General features: G+C 35.2%; 1 protein-coding gene across 2 annotated transcripts in view; it reads left to right on the top strand.

Moving 5' to 3' along the window:
• Positions 1-24,131, top strand: part of Bet3 (blocked early in transport 3) — a 164,255-nt gene that overhangs the window by 62,464 nt on the left and 77,660 nt on the right. For both annotated transcript variants that reach the window (XM_090412326.1, XM_090412325.1), the window contains exon 4: positions 18,347-18,529. In XM_090412326.1, coding sequence (XP_090268452.1) covers positions 18,347-18,529 — 183 coding nt within the window. The remainder of the gene's footprint in view (positions 1-18,346; positions 18,530-24,131) is intronic.

The raw sequence follows: 24,131 nt of genomic DNA, 5'->3' as shown, positions 1-24,131 counted from the left end.
TTAGTTCGATTGATAATGGAATTATCACACCACACGGCTCTGGTCCACTCTGCAGAGGTCCAGTTTTGATGGTCTCGCCAGGGGCGGCACAGTGCGTGATGACAAGCTGTCATCTCCTGTAGCCCATGATATGTAGGGTATACGCCACACCATTCATTTGCTGACATTGCTTGGACCTTTGACATTGAAACTGGATGTGATTTGTACTGTCATTTCCCTGCAGTTGATCTGTATGAACCTGGACAGTTCATACAGATGGCCAACCACATGAATGGCATGTGGTTGGCCACCACTTGCTCGCTGGGCACTGTTACATCTGTTGATGGTATACTCACAGTACAGCCTTGATACAGTTGCCTTCAAGAACCCTTTCTTACCACTTGGGTGAAAGAATGACCAATCTGTCTTGTGCCAATAATATGTCCACGATCAAAGTTGTTAAGATCACTACATTTACCCATGTTTGTCGATTGCAGTACACTTTTGGAAAGCCCCAATGGCTGACTATTTACTGTCTGCATTTAGTTTAGGTGCAAGTGGGATGCCAGTGTCAACTTCCCATCACCCCTATCTCTAATGTTTTGTCCATTGAGTGTATATGTAATATATGAGTTTCAATAGTTTGGGGAAAATAGTATTGTTTTCAAAGTAAATGAACATATTGGAAGGAGACCAGAGATGCTTTAATGATAGCATTTTAAATAGATGCAGATGAACACAGATCAATAGTCAACACAAAATGATTACTGGTCTGATGTATATTAATGGTGTCACAGAGTCTGGATGCTCTATGTATGGGTAACATGTCTATGAGTCTATATCCTCTCACTGTACGTTCTTCTGCTCTTCACCTTTTCAGTGCCAGCATGAGCATACATCTAAATAAATGTGGTGTTACTGCAGTTAAATTAAATAACAAACCTGCCTCAAAAAGTTTAAAAATCTTACAAAAAACACTTCCACATTAATTTCACCAACATTGTAGTTTAAACACCATCCTAAATTATTTGCATCATCACCTACAGACATCCAAACCTGATATCTATGAAACCTCAAATCTCTGCCATAACCAATACAGCCTGCATATCATAACTGTCCAAATTACACCTTATATGATTCCTTCTGATAAAAGGGTGGTGTACCTGTGCTTTTGTGCAATTCAATATTCATTTGCAAGGGATGCCTAACCTTGAATCTCCCTTTTTTTGACCTTCTGTGATTTAGTATTCCCTTGTCTCATTCACCTGATGTCTTTACCTTTTCTCAAGTTTTGAGAATCATGCTGATCTCTTTAACTTCTTATATATGAAGCTTTATTTCATACGGTTCAAATTCCCAAACAGCAAGGTCATCTTCCTTGGTGATTTTAATGTCCACAATTTTAACTGGCTCCCTTTTTTTTTTGAGTTTCACTGGAAGAGAAGCAGAAATATTTCTTGTGAGTATCAATTTAAATGAAATCATTCATTTTATAACCATAATACCACATACCCAACACTGTGGATCTTCTCTTAACTAGTTTCAGCATTTATTGAGGTCTCGTCAGTGGGAAAGAAAGTTACTGTCTTTAAATCAATGCAGAAGTCATATATTTCATATATACAAGTAAGAAAATTATGTGTCACCATATTTTTAAAATACTCTGGATCAGAGATAGTTGTAGAATGGTTTTTTTTTTGCTTGGTTATTATATTTTTTAATCCGATACCATGCATAAGCAAACATCTGGATAGTGATCCTTTCCAAAATGGATAGCAATATACATATCTGAAAGGAACAAGTGTGCTTTGTGTTATGCAATACTAAGGCAATTGATGCGAAGGCAGCTTTTATATACAAGTAGCTTAGTCATGAAGATACTTCACATGCAAATTTCATTTGCTTAAGCTTGGATTAAAACAAGAAGATAATTTGTCTGTTATAATTTATTTGATAATCAAGCAAAAAAAAAACTTTCTACCACAACTGAGGATAAAACATACATGATTTGACAGAAATCTTACATAAAGAAAATGACATTACATGAAAAAGGAACAATAATGGGAGAAAAAAGGTAAGGGAGATCTTGAAAGATATGAAATAAAAATCAAAATTCAGCAGAATTAATATGTAAATTTCAAAATACAAATAACCCTCATATAACGCGGATGTTAGGATCCACAGAAATGGCGCGTTATGTGAGACTCAGATCACATAGAAAAAGTAGGGTTATGTTCCGAAATCATTTTTTTTTTTTTTTTAAATTGTATAAACAACAATGACATATCCAACAAAAAATATTTTTATTTAATTCAGTAATTCATGTAAGTTAAGAAAACAAACTATGAAGCAAAACATAGTATAAACTTATAAAAATACAAATTGTATGTAAACTTCATTGCCCATAATGCAGAAATATTTTAGGCAAAATAAAATAAAGTGCATAATTTAATCGTAGTCACTGTCTTCAAAACGAACATTTCTTAGATGTACTTTATTTATGAGTGGCTGGATGTCATCATCACTTGAAATCTCTTGGACATCATTTGTATAATTCTCATTGCATACTTCGGCTGGTTTAGTTATCAAGAAGTCAGTAATAAGACCTTGCTTACCACGATGCTGCAATTTTTTATTAAGTTCATGTTATGGAGCTAAACAAATCTCCAATTGTCTCGTGAATTTTCCGGAGCACTCCATTGAGGGATCATTATCCGTAAAATAACTTCCTAACTTTCTTGCCAAGTTCAATCCTTCTGCTAATTTCTTTAAGCTGAATTCTTTAACAGATTCATCACAATCTTTGGCAGAACTTTCCCTGCCATTTGGTTCAACAGCATCTATTAATTGTATCAGTTCCTTCTATTTTAAATCTATTTCCCCATTAATTAATTCACTAATTTTGCTTTCAATGATATCACAAAAGCCCTCTATGTGGCCATTAGTATAAAAATAAAATTTTTTCATAAAAAAAGCATTACATATTGTATGTAACTCACAATTAAAGTGCTCAGCTTGACATTAACACACTTATGATTTTTAATATGCTTTCCTGTCAGAAAACTAAGACAATTTTCAACAATAAACAATTTATACAGTAAACAATTGACATACATGTGTGCCAAAGGGTATTTCCCCTTTAACTACATGCGCGACGGGCAGACGCAAATTTAACAAAGATAAAATTTGATTTTTAAGTCACACGGTGAAAAATATATGAAAAGATAAAAGGTTACTACAATTTGTAGACGTGTTATATCGAAACCACGTTGTATAAGTACTGCGTTATACGAGGATTACCTGTATTATGATAGTTTCAGTTAATAGCACTTACCTGCAATCTTTATAATGAAATTAATGTATGCAATACATTAATTTCATTATAAAGCCCATGAAAAGGAAAGATGATTAATCTTTAAAACAATAATTAGACTTGAAATTATATTCAAACTTGCAAGAAGTCACTATTGAAGAAAATGAGCTGATAGAAATCTTATCCTGTATACCTGTTATTGACTTGAGTAGTAAGGCAATTTTGTAATTGATCAAGCAGGCAAATAATGGATTACTGGCATTCATAAGTTTCTTGATTGGTAGCTTAAGTCATGCAGGGGAGAGATTGTCATGGACATCTGGCTAGTATAAGTTAATACTGTTATTTCTAAGAACTGTAAAGTAAGGAAATTCAGTATGTAATGTGTGTGTGTGTGTGTGTGTGTGTGTGTGTGTGTGTGTGTGTGTGTGTGTGTGTGTGAATAACCTTAGATATAGAGGAGGAGGAGTGGTTTTTGTGTTTGAAAAGTTCTTAATTCAACTTCATTTTTGTCTCAAGCAATGATGAGAAACACTGCATTGCAACCTTTTAAGTTCTAGTTTCATTAAACAATCATAGAATGTTTAATGAGACTTGAACTCATTTTCCTTATGAAAAGAAAGTATTTTTTAATGAAAATAGCAACGCTTTTATGGTAATAGTGCCACCTTTATATTCCAACCTTAGGTAAAAAGTTACACAAAGTTTTACTATTTAAAAATTTATTATATTAGAAAGAGCATTAATTTGATACACCTGGGTGTATATTTTTTGAAGGTAGGGATAACATAGTTTTTGAACATGTAACTCCCATTCGCAAAAGCTATAGTATAATTAGTTATCTGTGCAGACTAAGGATTTTTTCTATTTTTATTAACTTTATTTTTTTACATTTTTTATGTAATCCAGAAATTCTTCTCCAGACAAAACTTAGATTTTTTTTAAGCAACTTTAGGCTTCCATAAGCAGGGAGATGGTTTCCCACCATGATAATTCATATCCCACCTAAAGGCAATCACAAACATGTGTCCTGTTAGTTCCAGAGTTGATATGCTAAACCATTCAGCAAACCAGGCCAGCATTTGGTACAAAACTAGATAATTGAGCCAAAATAGTATGAGATTTGAAAAAAATGTTGAAGGCAAAGAAGCAATAAGTGAGCATAAGAATATACAGGGTGATTATAATTAAAGTTCACATTTCAAATGGCTGTAACTGTATCCAGTGGAACAATTTAATATTTATAGAATTTTATTTTGCACAAAAAAACCAACATTAATTCTGATAATTGTCAACAGGGCAATACCATAGTGGAGTAATTCAAAACAGCACAAAATGCAGGGTACACACGGCGTGTTGTGTGGTTACACAACAACATGTTTGATATGCTCTCCTCAGTTGTTGGCAACATGCTGAAATCGCAAAATCACATGCTCAACCACAAAATATAACGTTTCACTTGAAATGTTGTGGATATGGCATGTAATGCTGGACTTGAGGTCCACTAAGTTGGCTATGTGTCTACGATAGACAATGTCTTTGAGATGTCCCCACAGTCAAAAGTTGCAGGGGATTCAGATCCGGTGAGCATACTGGCCACGCTGTACAAAAATGGTGGCTGATGATTATGTCCTTGGTAAAATGTCTCTGAAGCAACTGCTTGACAGGGGTAGCAATGCAAGGAGGGACACCATCCTGCATAAAAACTGTTGAATCCAGGCACTGATGCTGTTGTGTTGTTGTTGGGATCATCTGATTGGCTAAGAGAAATGTATATCACTGGCCATTAACAGTGCAGGTAACAAGACCAGCATGACAAAGCTTCTCGAAAAAGAAAGGTCTAATAATGAATTTTGCTGCCACCCCAAATTGTGACCTTCAGAGAATGAAGCAGAATCTGTTGCACAACATGTGGATTTGGGTTTTTGACCTTCAGAGAATGAAGCAGAATCTGTTGCACAACATGTGGATTTGGGTTTTTGCCCAAATTCTTCAGTTGGGCATATTCACAGCACCTTCCAGATGGAAGTGAGCTTCGTCAGTCCAGAAAATGCTCCATGGCAAGCAGTTGTCCAATTCAGTCTGAGCAAGAAACTGCTGAATGTGGGAAATCTTGTAAGGATAACAGCATGGAATTTGCCTTACGATTTCTTACAGGTTTGTCTAAAGACCATGCAATATGCAGTCCACTACTGCTTCCTACGACATTTGCCATCCTCTCTTCCAGTAATGCTATGACCACTTCCTCTGCTGTCTTGTTCGATGGGCTTCTACCCTGTGCCAGGTTGACATCTAAGGAGCCTGTATCTTCAAATTTCTGGATAATTTTGCATAAACCATTTGCAGTCATAGGACCCATTTTTAATTTCTTTTAATTTTTTGGAACAGCCGTGCCTTGACAGCTTTAACAATGCTGTCAAGGCTGTTGTTTTAGTAAAATGACTGCATGAAAAGTGTGCGATCCTTTGGTAATGGTGACATTGGGTTTTAACACATCTGCTCACAGTCAGTGAACTGACGCATTCTGCAGCTACGTGCTTTTATTGAAGCTTCTTTCGAAGCATGCATCATTGGGGACATCTGTCATTTGAATAAATGGCACAGTTGCAGAATTTCACTGGATACCAGGAGTATCATATATAATTTACATGTCTTGCAGTGCTATGTATTGCCCTAGTGACAACTTTTAGAATTAATGTTGGTTTTTGTGCAGAATAAAATTCCATTGCTGCATGCATCATGTTAAATATTAAATTGTTCTGCTGAAGAGTTCCCAGTTGCAGCCTTTCAGAATGTAAAGATTAATTATAATCACCTGTATATCAAATAGAAGAAATGAAGCATGAATAAAAACAGTAATGAAGATAGTGAATAAAAACAAACAAACCGAATTTTTAAATGTTAAGAATTAAAAATTAAAGAACAGCAAACTGCATGCAAGCCAGCAGTATGAATGACGATGTGCTGGCCATTTCTTATGATTTGTCATCAGATTTTACACTGTAGTAGTTTATTTAATGTAATTGTCTATAATAGAAATGTGTTACAAGAAAAGGGGTTAACCAGTTGTGTACTTCTTATTTGTAAAACCAAAGGAGAAAATTTCTTCCAGGAAAGTTGTAATTCTAATGTTGTAAAAAAGAAGTATAATAGCTGTGTGGGATTTGATTTTAGGATCATCATTATCATCAAATTCCTGACATGCACCCTCAAAGGGTGTACAGGATATGATAGTACTACATGAAAAATTTACGCCATTACTAACTTCCTATCTACAATTTTCCTCCAAATCAGTCTGTTACTTGTCAAGATTTCTATCGTCTAAGGCACTTTTGCCGTATCAATCCACCTATATCTCGGTCTTCCTCTGGGTCGTTTTCCTACCAACCTGGCAAAGAACACTTTTTTGCTAATCTTTCCTCGCCCATTCTGTTTAAGTGACCATACCACCTGAGATTAGCTTTGCCAATGCATTCCTAGATGCTGACAGTGTCAAGTTCTTTCCTAATATCCTCGTTTTTAATATGATATTGCCATTGATACCATCTGTTCACGCTTCTAATCTTTCTCAGGACCCCCATATCTGCGGTCTCTAGTCTTTGGTCAAGTGTTTTACTTCTGACCCAGCTCTCAGATCCATAAGTTAAAACTGGTTTGAAAACTGTCTTGTATACAGCTAATTTAGTGTTCCGATTAATTTCTCTCTTATTCCATATGAATTTATTCACATGACTTCCTACCATACCGGTTTTGTTGATTCTGTTGTCTATTTCCATATTTAATTTACCATCTTCACTAAAAATCGTGCCTAAGTAGCTGAAATATTTTACTTGTTCCACAGGTTCTCCGTTCAAAACAAAGTTGACATTTTCAACGATTCTACCTATTTTCATTGTCTTTGTCTTTTTATTGCTGACCTTCATACAATATCTGTTACAACAGTTATTCAATTTAGTCAGAGAATCTTGCAAACCTGTAGCAGATTTATTTAGAAGTATAACATCATCCGCATAAAACAAAGAGCTGACGTTAACATCTCCAATTCTGATATCATGTTTAATACCACTTTCCTTCATAATGTGATCCATATAGATAATGTACATCCTTGTCTCACGCCAGATTTTACATTAAACCATCTTCCTGTACTTCCTTCAATTCTAACTGCTGACTTGCAACTCAAATAAAGACTAAGTATTGCTTGATATAATGTCCCATTGACACCATATAAATGTAGCGTATTGAATAGCTTCTCTCTTGGCACCTTGTCATGTGCCTTATCCAAATCGACAAAACTTAAACACAGATCTTTGTTATATTCTCATGCTTTCTCAACTATTTGTTGTAAAGCGAAGATCTGATCCTGACAGCTTCTATTTCACCTGAACCCAGCTTGTTCTTCACCAAGCTTTTCTTCCACAATTCTTATCAACTGTTTCTCAAGTATACTGCATAAATCTTGCCCAGAACACTCAGTAGGTAAATTGAATATGGGTACTATTAGAGCTCTACTCCAATCATCAGGAATTCGTCCCTCTGTCCAGCCCTTTTGAACTATGCAGCGCAGCCACTGCAAGACTTTTATACCACCATACTTCAGCATTTCTGGTCGAATATCATCTACTCCTGCTGCCTTTCCACATTTCAAGCTTTTGATGGCATTTTCTACTTCAAGTATGGATATATATTCCTGACTGTATGCCTGTTGAGTGTTTTTTTACCACTGTGCTATCACTGCTTCTTTCATTTAGCAATTTTTTGAAGTAATTACTCCATACTTCAAGAATATCTTTTTCTCCTGATTTTCATGTCACCTTCATCATCTTTAACTTCTTTTACTGCACTCTTTCCTCCATTTCTAAGCTGCTTCAGCAACATCCAGAATATCTTACCACCTTCTTGATATTTATTTTCTATGTTCTTGCCAAAGTCCTCCCATGACTTTTGTTTAGCCAGTTTTACACAGTGTTCAGCTTTCTTACATTTGTCTCTATTCTCTAAGAGCACAGGCTGACTTATTTGCCAGGAACTTTTGATATGCTTTATTCTTTTCCTTCACTGCCTCTTTAACTTCCTGTGTTAACCAGGAAGTTAAAGTTCTGATTTTTCTATCCTTACAGACAACCTCACCACATTCCTCTCTGGCTGAATCAATCAGGGTTTTCTTCAAGGCTTGCCACTGAATCCCCAAGATTTGGTTCCTGTTTTTAAACTCTTTCATTTTTTATTCAATAATCATTGTGTATTTTAGTCTACAGTTCACATCTGAGAGCTGCTCAACTTTTATTTGCTTTAAAACTTTCTTACATGTCAATCTTTTCAATATGAAATTCAATTTTATCATGCTCAAGACTAAATAGTGAGCCATTCAATTTCAAATCCTCTGTACATTCTGGTGTCCTGCACCAGGGAGAAAACATCACTATCAACAATAACATACTCAATGAGACTTTTCTTATTCCTTGCCTTTTCTCTCCATGTGAATTTGTGCACATTTTTATTCCAAAAACTTTGGAAAATTAATGCAGCTATACTTGTTAAAGTTAGGAGAATGCTTCATAGCCATTACTGACTAAAAATAATCTTTCTGACCTGTAATGACTTATATATATATATTGGCACATTGGTTTTCTTCAATCTAATTATGTGTGAAGGGATGTCCAAAGTATGGTCTGCCATTCCACACTTGCCATAATAATTTAGAGTTAGCAATGGCTATGAAGCGTTCTACCAACTTTAACAAGTATGGCTGCATTAATTTGCCAAAACATCTGGGAGACTGTTATCCTTAAATCAACTTCTGCACAGCTGTAATGCTTAATCTTTTTTATAACATTAGAGGGTACCAAATTAGGACTCGAGATCTTTTTTCCCATTATAATTTGAATTGTTTCACTTACTCGTTGTCACCCTGTAAACGGCAACATGTTGTTTGCTCTGAAGATGCCGGTTTGAAACCCATTGAAATATAAACCAATTAATAAACATCTTTTTATAATTTAGTTTGTTTTGTGTTGTAATACCATTAAAATACCTAACTCTAACCCAAATTGATAACTCCTAAGCTTGTCATTTAGACAAGCTTAGGTGTTATCAATGTAAATGTCTTTAGTGGTAAATGAATTTCATTGCGTGGTATGAAATCAATTCCTTGCTTTTGAGGCCTGAATATTTTATTTATTTTTTTTTGTCTCTAAGAGCAAGAAAGTCCTGTTGTTATACCATTACAACAGGATTTCCTTGGAATGTACCTGCTTCACGCACTGTATATAGTACTATGCGTGAATGTGTTGTTACTTACCATCACACCTTAGTGGGAAAGGTAAAAAAAAAAGTCCATTTTGCGATTTTGAAATTTGCTTTATCCATTTGACATTTCTACCCAATCTTTTTTTGTGTGTGCGTGTGTGTGAAATATTATTCAGGGTTTTTGTAAGGTTGCGCAACACAGAAATAACATCTGCTTGGTTAATTACAAGTGTATGAAAAAATGAAACAGCTACAAATAGCAGGTTATAATTGGACCTTTATAATAACAAAAGAAGAAGAATAGGAACCGTATTATAACATATGTTAAAAGTGGCCACCTCCTTTGTGAATGCAAATTCACAATCTTTTTTTACCAGGTTTGATGCCATCTTGTGAAGTACCTGCACACTGATGTTTTCAATTGCTGTAAATGTTCATTTTTCATTCAGTGTGTGAGGATTATTCCAATAAACAACATCTTCGAGATACCCCAAAAGGAAAAAATCTGGTGATCTTGGAGGCCACAAATCTTTCAAGATTAGATGGTCACTAAAAAATTCTTGTAAAAAATGTACGGTACTTTTTGATGTGTGGTACGTGGCACTATCTTGCTGGAACCAACAATGGCATTTGCTAACATCAAAGAGTACTTTGAACTTTGTGATGATGTCTTGGTAGACGGAACTATTCACCATCGTTTCAAAGAAAATGGGTCCCAGCTAGAAAAAATGCAGCTGGAAAAAAGACATTTCACTTCCGCAGTGAACAAAGCTACACTGAGAAAACCTGTACCAGTCACAGTGAACTCGGCATACCTGATAGTTTGTAATAATATTATGATGACATCTAGATAGGGAAAAATATAATGATTTGGAAATAGTTGGTAAAAACTTTCAGTTGTGTAACTTTATGATCGTCCTGTAGTTATTCTTCTTTCCTGATAGCTGTTTAAATAAATTATCTTATTACATAGAAGATTCTTGATTGCTTTAATCATATATTTTGGTTTCGTCAGATAATGTATAATGTTTTACATAATTGAATAGAAGTAGGAATTAAATTCTTGTATAGTTAAACAGAAAATAATTTCCCTCTTTTGTTTTGATCACTTATGGCTATCTTGTGTTTTATTCTTTTTTGGAGATTTTTAGAGGTGTTTATAACTCTGTCACATTATTATGACTTCTGAAAATCAATTCACTTCAGATGTAGAAGAATATGCTATTATTCCCTACCTAGATAAACTCTCTATAAATCCATTTCTCTTCTTTTATCAAAAAAACATTTAAAAGAAATTAAAGTAAATTTAAAGCAAAGAAAATTGACACGGCAATTTTTGAAATGCTTATTATAAAATATTTAAAAATAGATCAAAGCTGTTAAATATTTTAAGTCTATTATAAATTCTGCATGGGAGACTGTTTGTTGACCAGTTGTTTTATTGAGTTTTAAACCTCTACATGTTGTATTATAATGTCTAGCAATGTGATAAGAAGAGTGTCGGAGATTCGTGTGCATTGGATTTTTGGTGAAAGATGATCATACCTGTTGTAGGGTCATACCAAATTATTTTAACATTATTAGCGACTCCTCTTTGAATGTTCTGATGAAGAAATTATAGTCATATAGGTTCGTTTTGTATATTGCCATACTTAATGTATTGTGTATGTTGTATGTACTGCTACTACTGATTGATGTTTTCTTTTTTCTCCATGTCCTTGATGTATCTTGACATACATCTCCCCCCCCCCTCAACTGGACTATTTATCTCATATTTGCTTCATGACTATTTATCTCATAAAGCAAATTCCACTGCACAAGTGATCTTGTATACTCCTTGTTTTTTTTTAAACCTTGAATGAGGAAGTTTTGGAGGACAAAGGAGACTAGAGATTTTGTTTGGCGGGGAGAAAGCAACTTTTATTACTCGTTGATGCAGTATTTTTGATATCTTGTCGATGACAGACCATATGTAAAGGAGAAATACTACCCCTCTATATTCTTGTTTTTTCTATCCATTTGTCTAGTGAGATGCTGTAGAATGTTCTCAACCATTTTTATAATGTCTCAATGAGTTGTAATAATAAATTTTTTGTGATTGGAGGTAGCAGGACTTTACATGGAGTTATCTTCGCGCACACATGCGTGCGTGTATGTTTACTGTAGACAAAACAGCTAAGTTTATTTTGTTCATATTCCTCCAGGAGAGTGTTTAATAAAGTTTAGGTCATAATTTGTAATTCTCCAGGGACTTTTTCAAACAATTTCATAAACAGGTTAGTTAAAAGTGAAAAAAAATGAATGCTAGGATTCTTTTTTTAGAATTGTAAGAAGGTGTTGTTGATGCAGTATTCAAATAAGATCACAGCATCTGGTAGAAATAGTTCTTGTAGCAGTCCTATAGTTTCTAATTGAGGTAGATTGGTGAGAGTAGGTTGACAATGTCCAGGCTTAAGAACTTTGTGTTTCTTATGTACGTGTCTGTCTTGCAAAAAATGAGACTGTCGGCTGTGTGAGATATTTAGAAAAAAAAAAAAAAAAAGAGGTGGTCAGATATCCAGATCCACTGGGGACTACATTGTATATCTTGCTTGTGTATCTTAGGAGTGCTGTAAATTCTGGGAACTAGAGGATGTGTACATGGAAGATGTTTCTTAACATCCTCAGGTCAGTTGACAAGGTCTTCAAGTTGGTCATGTTGTGGATGTGCCAAGTGGGGTTATAGTCAGGTAGTTGAGATGTTGATTGTTTCATTGAAATAACTTGCATTTTTTTCAATCTACTCCTATGTACCCATGACTGCTGTGACTTTATGATTGCCCACTTTTAATATTCGAGTGCCTAATAGCGCAGTTGGAAGAATGAATGATTCCCCTCGTTACGACAAGAATCAAATGGGTTTGATTCTTGTCGTAACGAGGGAAATCCTTATATGGGCTTTTTCAGTGGGAGGTGAGTTAGACAATCTCATACGGAGTAGCAGGGTTTTTCCTCCCGCAAACTCTGGTTTTTCATCCCGCCCACAGACAAATCGGTCTTCAGAACAAATGCAATTTACAGACAAAGAAATACAGATGTTGGTGATGATGGGTAGTGGATGGCATTGATGATAGTAGTATCATAATAGAATTAAGTAGTAATAGTAGTAGAGAGGGTGAGATGTATTTAGCAAAGTAGAGTGTCGTCCTGCAGTGAGTCCTTGAACACCCTGGAGGTGTCATGTAATAATAATAATAATTCCTGTCGTGCCATAATATGTGGATTATCGACTTTTACATTTTTGAGATATTTCTGTCATACTTAGAAAAGCAGTCATACTTAGAAAAGTATGACTGCTGTTTGGATGTTGATTAAATCTATGACATCTTTTGATAATTTCCTTAGTCCCTCTCTACATTAACAATGATGTTAAACTTGGGGATATTAGATGGAGATAATTCAAAATTAAAACCTTTGGACAGATATTAAGTTCTCTATTAGTAAACATGTGAAGCTATATTGATCAAGACCTTGTTGTGGGCTGGGTGCTTGATGTGCTGTTCTTTTTGTCTAATAACTTATTGAAGTTTATGTAAATTTCTTATTATTGGCTTTGGAAATTGAATTTTCTCTGTTTGAAGAATATGTACATTTTTCCATAGTTGATTTACTATGTAAGGAAGCATTAACTCTGAGTAGCGAGTTAATCTGTCTGTTGATTTGGGGTAATTGAAACCTAGTAGCTTTTGCCCCTTGAGGAGGGCAACTTCTGTTTGCTGGTAGATGCTTGTTCAGAGGAAATTTATCTCTCTACAGCTGATGAGGAAAATGAGTCTATTAATGAAAATTTTTTTGCTCGATGCACAATTCTTAAATCCTTTCACTTCATGTAACATCAACTCACCATGAGTTTGGATCCTGCTTCTGTGGATGCAGAAATGTTGTTTTAGTTTGGTATTAATTCTACATGAAGATTGTTTGTTAGCCAGTTATTTTATTGAGTTTAAGCCACTGCTACTGGTTTGTGTGCATTATAGTACACTTCATCAGGTGAGTGAAATAAAAATATGAGTGATAATAGTAATGAGAATGTTTGAAATGGATTAACAGTCATTATTATTATTATGTGACACCTCCAGGGAGTCCAAGGACTCATCGAGGGAGGGCACTCTACTCTGCCTCGCTAAATATATCTCACCCTCTCCACTATTATTTAATTCTACTAAAACACTACCACCACCATCAACACCATCTACTGCTCATATTACCATCAACAGTATATTTTTGTCTGTACATTGCATGTGTTCTGAAGGCTGATTTTTCTGTATGTGGGATGAAAAACTCAAGTTTCTGGGAAGGAAAAAACCCTGTTACCTCCACATGAGATCATCTAACTCACCTTCAGTTGAAAAGCTCATATAAGGATTCCCTTCGTCATGATGAGAATCGAACCTAGGTCTTTTCCAGTCAAAGGGCTCAATGTTCCATTGTTCTTCCAATTGCACTACAGAGGCACCATATTGTGTTTTGATGGCTAGCAGTGTGATGAGTTCCTGAGATCTGGATGCTCAAGGTTTTTGGTGAAAGATGAACAAAACTGATGTAGGATCATACTTGATCATAGATTTTTTTCTTGTTACAGGATCATTCTAAGTGAAATTAGTGGGGGGGGGGGGGGGAGAGCTGATGCTACATGATTTTTGATATTAATGAAAGTAAGTTATTTTATCACCTCATAATTAATAGGATGCCAGGAAAAAGAAAAAAAATTTTTTTTTAGATTTTTCCTGACATCCTATTATGATGGCAATTTTTTTCAGCAGATCCACAGAATTTTCACAGTTTCAGAGGGTTTTCAAATCAATTTATTTCCTGATTGTGAATGAAAAAATGACATTTTAATGCTTTAATTTTTGATTTCTGATTTGCATTTCAGCCCAGTGCCGTAACTAGCTTTTCATGGGCCCTGTGCAAGATTTAATTTTGGCCCCCCCCCCCCTTTTTTTTTTGGAAAAAAAATAATAATAAAAAATGATAGAAATAGATTGGTTAATTTTTAACTTTAACCAAAAACGTTATGGAATTGCCCCCCCCCCCCCCCACGGCAGCAAAATTTAAAATTTGTAAATGAAAATATAATACTGATTATTTTTTGATACCCCATTTCAGGCCCCTCTCATCCTGGGCCCTGTGCCTCTGCACCCATTGCACCTGCCTAGTTATGACACTGTTTCAACCAATTAATTTTTTCAAGGTGGGGGACACCTGCTTTGTGTTCTAAGTGCTTTTTTTCCCCATTTTGTACACTATTCTGTAGGCCCTAGGTTGAATCCAAGTGTGATTTGTTGTATATTTTATGTATATATGCAGTTGAATATGTATACTTCAAATCATCTTGACAGAAGCATCTCTTCTATGAAAAAAAAATGCCCCTGAAACTTTTTTAAAAAAATTAAAGACAGCTAATATTGAAGAGTGGAAAAGTTATGTAGAGGAAACAAATTTGAAATTTTTATGTGATTCTCATGATTAGGTGGCTATAAAGTAGAAGTAATCCTATTCTGTTATTTTCATCATTTCAGCTAAATAATCTTTTGAAAATGGCAAAAACAACAATTTTTTTTTTTGTTGCATCTTTCATCATATTTTAGTACATCTACTCACCAAGACCTTCGAAAAATTGCTAAATGAAACATTAGTGATGACAGCACAGTGGTAAAAAAAAAAACACTGACCAGGCATGTAGGCAGTCAGAAATACATATCCATACTTGAAATAGAAAAAGCCATCAAAAGCCTAAAATGTGGAAAGCTAGGAGGAGTAGATGATATTCAACCAGAAATGCTCAAGTATGGAGGTATAAGAGTCTTACAGTGGTGGCTTGTACATAAACACTGCAGCACCCCCCAAGGAAAAAATTAAATTTTGTTTGTGTTTATAAATAATAACAATGCTTACAACATTATATAAATGCAATACAACATGTTAAAGATTACAACTTATGTTTCGACATTAATTGAATAGTTAATAAACGGAATTGTTCGATTAACGCTTTAGATTACAAAACAAATGCACTGCAATCTAATGCAGTGTCGGAATTATCACGTTCGACCAATTGCAGCTAGACTCGCCGATATTCGTTTGCACTTGTGATTGCATGTTACAAGTGATTCCAACACTGCTCGTTTGGGCAGTGTCGCTTACAGATATGAAACTTTTATTATTGGTGTTTGTTCGTGTTGGGTATGAACTATTTTTAGTAAACTTATTTTATTTTGTTAAAATAACATATAATTATTCATTTATTATAGATAAAAGGTTGAATTATGACGAGTGTCACTGTTGAAAATATGAAAATAATTATTTTTTCAAGTATTGCAAAACAAATGCACTGCGATCTAACGCGATGTCAGAATTATCGCGTTCGGCCAATTGCAACTAGACTTGCCGATATTCGTATGCACTTGTCATTGCACATTACAAAGAATACCGACACTGCTCATTTGGGCAGTGTCGGTATTAATTTAACATGAGGTTTGAATACGGTGCGAATGCCATGTTTCATTAGTACTTTGGCTATCTTTTCTGATGTACCTCTGACATAAGGAATAGAAATGGTAATGTTTTGTTCCTGTGTATTAGAGGAGGGAGAAGTAATGGGCCTGTGTAGTATTTTATTTATTTTATAGGAATTATAGCCATTGGCCAAGAAAGTATGGTACAGATATTTGAGTTCTGTGGACAGAGTTGTATCAGTAGAACAGATGGCTTTGTGTGTGTTTTTAAAATGCCATACTGTAGGACTGGTGGATAATGATGTGATTGCTTATGTAGATATCTTCCTGTGTGTAGGCTTTCTGTAAATGGAAAAAGATAGTGATTCATCTGACAGGCAAGTGACCAATGTGTCAAGAAACACTAAAGAGTTATTATATTCTTTTTCTACTGTGAAGTGGATTTTGGAGTGTTAGTTGCTTAGGTAGGTGACAAACACCTTCAAAGTATCTTGTCCATGGGGCCAAATGGTAAACACATGATCAACATAGCATAACCACACTATGGGCTTGTATGTAGCTGTGGTAAGTACTTTGTTTTCAAAGTGTTCCATATAAAAGTTTGCTAAAGGGGAAGGGGGGGGGAACCCATAGTAGCAATACCGTTTATCTGTTTGTAGATTTTTCCTCCCCATGTAAAGTAACTTGTGTACATAATAAATTTGAATAATTCAAAGATATCAAGGGGAAATTCAGACTTGATCAAATCAAGAGTGGTACATTGGTAAATAAAGAAGTGACATCAAAACTAACCATTATGTTTGAATTTTTAAGGATATGATTTTTAACTAGTGATTTGAAATGGACAGAATTTTTTAGATGAGTTGCCAGGAAAGGGGAGGGGAGATTTGGCTAACTGTTGGACAAATTTATAAGTGGGACTGTCTGTTATTGACTATAGGGCATAGGGGGGGGGGACATAAAATTTTATTTTTATAATTATTTATTTATTTATATATTACATTAGAGGGTGCCAAAATAGGACTAGATCTTTTGTCCATTAATTGTATTGTTTCACTTACTCACTTTCATGTATACATGCTGTGTTGTGCTCTGATGATGCTGATTTTAAATTCAGCAAAATATAAGCAAGTTAATAAAACATCTTTTTATAAAATAGTTCATTTGGTGATGTTAATACCATTAAAAATAAGTCATGAATTACCTTATGTTGATGCAGGTTTTTTTTAACATTTCTGATGACTGAATACTCGATCGAAAAAAGCTGTAGTCAGTATAGGGCATTTTTATAGAATGCCATAGTTCTCAATGATGCTTTGTGTCTGTTGTATGTTCTGCTACTCCTTTATGTGTTTAATTTGCATATCTTTCCTGATGTGCCTGCTTGTTTGTCCCACATTGCAAATTCCATAAAAATAAATGATCTTGTATACTTCTGGTTTTTTGAATGGTGAATGGGTAAATTTCATAGATCGAAGGAGACTTGATTTTGTTTAGCTGGGAGAAAGCAACTTTTATTCCTTGTTGATACAATATCTTCAATATCTTGTTCGTGAATTGACCATATATAAGGGCAAGTTTATAAGTGGAACTGTCTATGTTATTGACTATAGGGCATAGGAAGACATAAAATATTTTGTATGTGCCAAAATACTGCTTGAAATATTATGTCCTGTCTCAAAGAGTTTTTATATTATCAATTTTTTGTAATGGATGGTAATGGGACTTTGCATAGAAGTAGCTTTGTGTGTGTGTGTGTGCATTGGTTGTCTGTTGTTTGAATAGCTGAAGTTTTTTGAGATCTCTTGGAAAGCATCTAAAAATGCAATCTATTTCAGTAGTGAATGTATTGCAGGGATGAATGTTAAGATGTCTCCCAATGAGACAGTTGTTCATCTTAACAAACATTCATCTTTATGCAAAACTCTTAGTGGTTTAAAATCAAAAGAAAATAATTGGTCAGCAGTCTTTATGTGGAATTTATACCTAACTTAAACATTTAACTCTCTCCATAGAAGTCTCAGAATCAAGATCACACCTGATCCAAAAGATTAAACCTATCTGTTATCGATAAAATGAATTGAGAGGTATTTATTTTTACCCTTCATATTCTAGTTCATTATTCATAGAATTTTTATCGTCCTAATTCTGGGCTGGAAGTTTTGGAAATTTTTGTAAGTGACATCAATTGATATAAATGACTCTGAATAGAAGATTGTAAACAACATTTCACAAAATAAATAGTGCATATTAAATATGAATAACCTCGTTTCATTAGATTTATAAATAGCTTTTTTGCTTCCTTTCTTTTTAGTTGGCATTTAAGCAGTACCTAGGAATTACTCCTTTGGTAACTAACTGGGGACCAGGTGGAGATGAATTTTCTCTTATTATGGAAAATAATCCTCTTGCTGAATTTGTGGAGCTTCCTGAAAATCATGGGAATTTGAAGTTCTCTAATGTTTTAGTTGGTGTTATCAGAGGAGCTTTAGAAATGGTAAGTTACTTTATTTAGATATGCACTTGTGTATTATTGACTGTTGAATGTAGAATGGTAAATTTACATCTGAATCCATATACAAAGAAATGAATCTGGGATACTTGGGTCTCATGGAAATTTCATAAACTGGAGATCCCACCTTCTAATTTTTTGATATTGCAGTAATTCCTTCATTATCAGATGATTCAAAATTGAAAATGTTAGTTGTTGGAAACAGATTTATATACAAGCAAATTCATTTTTCATATTGGGGAAGGGAACAGCATTGTATTCCATGTTATATAGTGTGTTAAATATAATGTTATTTTGTCATTATTAAAGCCATCTTCACGTTTATGGTCTAAGTCAGCCCATTCTGAACGTAGACCATTCTGAAGTAGCAGTGACCATCATGCTGGTGACCAAAGGATGGCTTGTCTATCTGCTTCATTCTTGATGATATAAACTGTCAATGTCATATGTTAGAGGCTAAAAAAAACCCTCTGTGGTTGCTTTAAAAATATGAAAGCATAACATTGAATATCAAATGCCTAATTTATTAAAGACAGAGTGAGAGAGAGAGAGAGAGAGAGACATTGTCACCATCATTATCAAATTCCTGATATGCACCCTTAAGGGGAAGTGTACAGGATACTATAAGAACTATATGATAAGTTTATAGTATTGCTAATATAATAGTTCTCAACAGCTTTTCCTCAAAATTAGTTCGTTATATGTCACAACCCCCAATGTTGTAAGATCTTATATTTTGGTCATCTGAGCACTTCTAACTGCATCAATCCACTTAGATCTTGGTCTTTGTCTGGATCCTTTTCCTGTCACTGTTGCATAAAGCACTAATTAAGCAATCATAAAACCTTAGATTAATTCTATTCACATTCTTGAATGCCAGTGCTAATGATATTAAATTATTATTTTATCTTTCCTCCAGGAGACCTGAGTCCCTCAAAGATGGCAACAGCATTAACTCTTAATTTTTTTCCATTAATTAATTAATTTATTTATTTATTATTATTTATTTATTTATAATTATTATTTTTTTTATGGGGAACCCATCCACAAGAGGTTGATCAACTTACAGTGTGTTAGTACTGTGGATAGGCAAGAAGGAACTTGTTCATATTTATCTTGAAAAGCTGTGGATTATATTCCTTGGGAAGCATATAAGATGGCAGACTGTTCTAGAGGGGCAGCAGTGGTAGGGATGAATGAAGAGGAAGAGAAATTTGTTCTGTGAGTTTTAAGATGTATTGTATGGGAGTACTGGTTAGTTACTGCATCTATTTAAACTGATTTGACAAAGAGTGGGGTACTGATGCTAATTCTGATGAGCAGCAGCCAAGAAGATGCAAGCAGCATAAACTGAGCACTTGTGTGAAAGTGAGAAGTGTATCAGTGAGTGGGGAATCATTGAATAGTCTGACTGCCCTTTTCTGTACAGAGTCTATCTTCAGGGAGCTCTTGGGGGCATCACCCCAGATATGGGAACAATATTCAATGGTCAGATGGATTTGTGATTTGTATAAAGTTAAGAGTTGTTTCGAGTTAAATGTTTCAAATGAAAAAGTAAACCTAATTTTTTGGAGACAGAGAAGACAATATTTGTAATATGTTTGACAAGAGAGTTTTGAGGTTAGTGTTATCCTGAGAAGATAAATCTCATCATGCACAGGGATTTGGGTGTTGTCGAAAGTAAGGCTGGAAGAGAAGGGTTCTTTTTTGTATGATATAAGACAGAGTTGTATTTTGCTTGCATTGAGATTGACCAGATTATCCAAACCCCACTGGTTATTTGGAAATCTGTATTTAAGGTGGTAGTGGTTAGGGCATTACTGTGTTTGTCAAATGAAAGGGAGGAATGCAGTGTGCTGTCATCAGCAAAACTATGCATTGGGTTGGTAGTCTGCTGGAAAGTCATTATATTTGTAGGAATCCCCTGTATTGGTTGTATACTTAGAAGATAAGTAACTGGTCCACCATTACCAAAAGTGAGCATCCATTCAGAAAGCTGGAAGTCCAAGTGTAGAAATCAGGGGGTAGACCAAATGATGGGAGTTTGCTTAACAGGACTTTTTTGCCACACCTGGTCAAAGGCTTTGGAGATATCAAGAGTGGCCACTTGGACAGGTTATCTTCTAAGTATACAACCAATACAGGGGATTCCTACAAATATAAATATTCTTACAAATATAATGACTTTCCAGCAGACTACCAACCCAATACATAGTTTTGCTGATGACAGCACACTGCATTCCTTCCTTTCATTTGACAAAAAAAATAATGCACAAATCACCCCAATTCCAGAGCCCTAACACCTGATGACCAAACTTTTCTGTGGTATTTCTCCAGATGTGGATGACATAAGTGAGTAGATCATCTGTTGACTGTCAGTGATAGAACTCATATTGGTGGTCATTTATTAGCTGAAAGTCTTCGATATAGCATAGCAGTTGGATGTTGATAGTTTTTTCCATTACTTTGGAAAGAACTGGAGTGAGAGTAAGAGGATGGTAGATTGAGGGTATTGATTTGTCTTCCTTTTTAAGGATAGGTTGAAATATGAGCTAATTTCCATACTGCAGGATGGATATCGATCCATCCTGCAGTATGGAAATAAGAGGGTGAAATAAGAGGGTGTGAAAAAGATGAAGAGTCATTTCTGGAGCACAGACCAATAGGACTATTGGAGGAATGCCATCAGGGGACTTATTGGTATCCAATTTCAGCAAAATTCTCCTGATCTCTTTTTTTGGCAAAAGGGTGCACTGAGTGTAGAGTGGATGGATTGGTTTGGAGACATTTACCAAAATCAGCAGTACAAGAATTGGAGGAGACGTAGCAAGCCAGGAAATGGTTTTTTTCTGTGGGTGATGATGCAACAGCAGTGAGAGCAGAAGTTGTGACCAATGGCTTTTTCTAGAGACCAGAATGCATGGCTGCCATGTGGGCAGGATGCAAGTTTCCTGCTTTTAGCTCTTTCAAAGTCATTTTTTTTGGCGTGTGGATAGTTTTCTTGCAACTATTCTGGGCTTTGGTATAGGTGGATGGACTTTTGGATGCAGGCCACTTATGGTATGCTTGGTTCTTTTTGGCACACTAGTGGAAGAACCAAGGTTTAGTTAGGGGACAGGAACTTAGGATGAAATGGGGGATAAATGTTTCCATGCCAATAAGAATTATTTCGGTGATATCCTCAGTAAACAGGTCTGTGTCAGATGGCTGGAAGCAGTAATTGATCCAAGGAAATGTGGCATAGTAGTTGCATAGATCATTCCTCTTGGCTTTCTTGTAATGCCATACGATGCCTGGATGCGAGTAATTGTGTTTCTGTTGTTGTTTCATGGGAGAAGAGATCAGCACGAGATTGTGGTTTTCAGCTACCGGACCAACTACATTAATGGTGTACTTGAATGGGTCACTAGTGAGAAAGAGGTCCATGGTATTTGGAGACTGGTTGGAATTACTCATTATTTGGACAGGCATGTGTACAATTTGTGTAAGGTCGTTGGTGATGACAAATGACTCAGCCTCTTTACCTGCTTGATCTGTGTAATTGTGGTAGGAGAGCCAGATGAACAGTCTCCAAGGAAAATGACCTTACTGTTAGGAAAGTCGAATCGAAGAATATTGACTTGTAAGGAAAGGAAATCAAAAAGTTCAGAAGTTTGTGACATTAGAGGAGCGGTAGAGACAACAAATGAATTTGATGGAATGGGGTACAGGGATTTTAGCCAGAGAAGGTCAAAATCAGGAAGTTCTTGGTTTGGCGCTCTTTAACATAGTTATGTTAGCATGAACACATGTACAAACCTACTTTTGGTGTTTCCCAGAATATGTAACTGGGAAAATTGTGAGTAGTGCTTGGGGTAGTAGAAATTTGGATTTCTGTCAGGAAAAGAAAGTTGGGTTTTGTAGACTAGAGATGGGAATGGACATCATTGAGGTTTGAACGAGGCCACGTGTATTGATGTAGTATATTAGGAAGGTTCTGCAAGGTTTGCTGTTTTCTGCATCAGTTGTTGGCATAATTTTCTATTTTGTCATTGTGCATGGTGAGATCTGGCTGGGCTCATACCTGACATAGCGATGATGCCTTCTGGCATGTTGTTCACAGTGATTATAAACACTGATCTGCATACTGGCATATCACAAGTCGCTTTGACAAGATGCAGGAAATTCGTTCTGTTACTCTGTGTGTTAGTGGGACTGAAGTAGTGATACCTGACAATTAGTGGGGTCAGATTTTCATCCTTTGGTGAGTTTGTAGATCTTGTTGTTTAGAATCATGTCTGTTTTGGAATGAAAGTTTACTACAGTGACGTATTTTTTATTTTCTGCCTCCATGGTGTCTTGGACTGACATGGCAATGAGATTGCGAAGTTTTCTGTTTTTTTTTCATTAGTGGGTATGTTAACATTGAGTCATTACCTGTGAATGAATCTCTTCTAGTTTTTTTTTCTAGTGCATCAACTTTATGTGAGAAAGTATTATCAAGCATAATAAGATGCTGTTCTAGGCTGTCCATGCACTTTCCAAAATTTAGAAACTGTTTATTGGAAGGGAGGCACTGGACAAAAGAATGGGTGACTGAGGTTGATCAGGAGTTTTACTGCCAATTTGTTTATCTTTGCATAGTTAGCATGTATTGATTAGCAGCGAAATTCAGACTGAAGGTTTTTTTTTTTTTTATCCAGCTGGATATTTTTATAATATCCAGCTTGCAATTATGGCATTTCTGAACTTCAGCTGGCTTATCAAAGTTAGTGAGATTTGTAGCACTCTTTCACCACTTGGCTTTGTTGTTGCTTTGCTTCGTGCTGCAGGCATATCTGTACATAGTGTATGGGTGTCTGCTTGGCCAATGTTTAAGTAGAAAAAATCTTGTTGTTGGAAAGTTCACAGTGCTTACAGTTTTAAAGGACCTGAAGATCCCAAGACATCTACAGCTGCTGATCCCTGGGATGTAAAATTGGGTAATTCACTTTAAATAGTGGTAAAATTAGAGAGTGCAAAATCTAAGCAACATACTCCAGAGCACAATACATCATTCCACATTGTGGTCCAGCAGTCATGAAATATGTTATAGACCATATTTAATGATTTTGAGATGAAAAATAGAATACTCAGAAGGGGGGAAAAAATCCAACCCAGCTACCAAAATTTGGTCCTTGTACCTGGCTATTCATCACTGTAATAGCAACTTAAAACCTGTGATACAGCTTCTTAAATTTTCAGCCTTGAACAGAATGACATATCTTCATTCCTTTCACTCTGTTTTTTAATATAAAATCACAACATTAACATGCTCATGTTGCTAATTGCACGTTATCAAGTGACCTAAACATTACTGTTTTTTTATTTTTAGAGGAACCTGTGGCATAGTATAATTATTAAAAACAACACGTAAGTCCCCAGTAATAACTTTAATTAATAAATAAGGTAGATATTTCATACTAAAACTAATAGTACATCTTCAGTGTTACAAACAGATAGGACTAGAATACAAGTAACGAACATTCGGTGGATCACCTATTAAAATACAATGTTGTCACAAGCTAGGAAATGAAAGAAATTAATAAATAATTAATATTTAAGATAA

The sequence above is a fragment of the Typopeltis vanoorti genome, chromosome 22, assembly GCF_054136105.1.
Source record: "Typopeltis vanoorti isolate ZY-2024b chromosome 22, IOZ_Tvanoo_1.0, whole genome shotgun sequence".
Classification (NCBI taxonomy): domain Eukaryota; kingdom Metazoa; phylum Arthropoda; class Arachnida; order Uropygi; family Thelyphonidae; genus Typopeltis; species Typopeltis vanoorti.
Note: the sequence above shows the minus strand (reverse complement) of the source record. Positions and strands in the feature narration are given on the sequence as shown.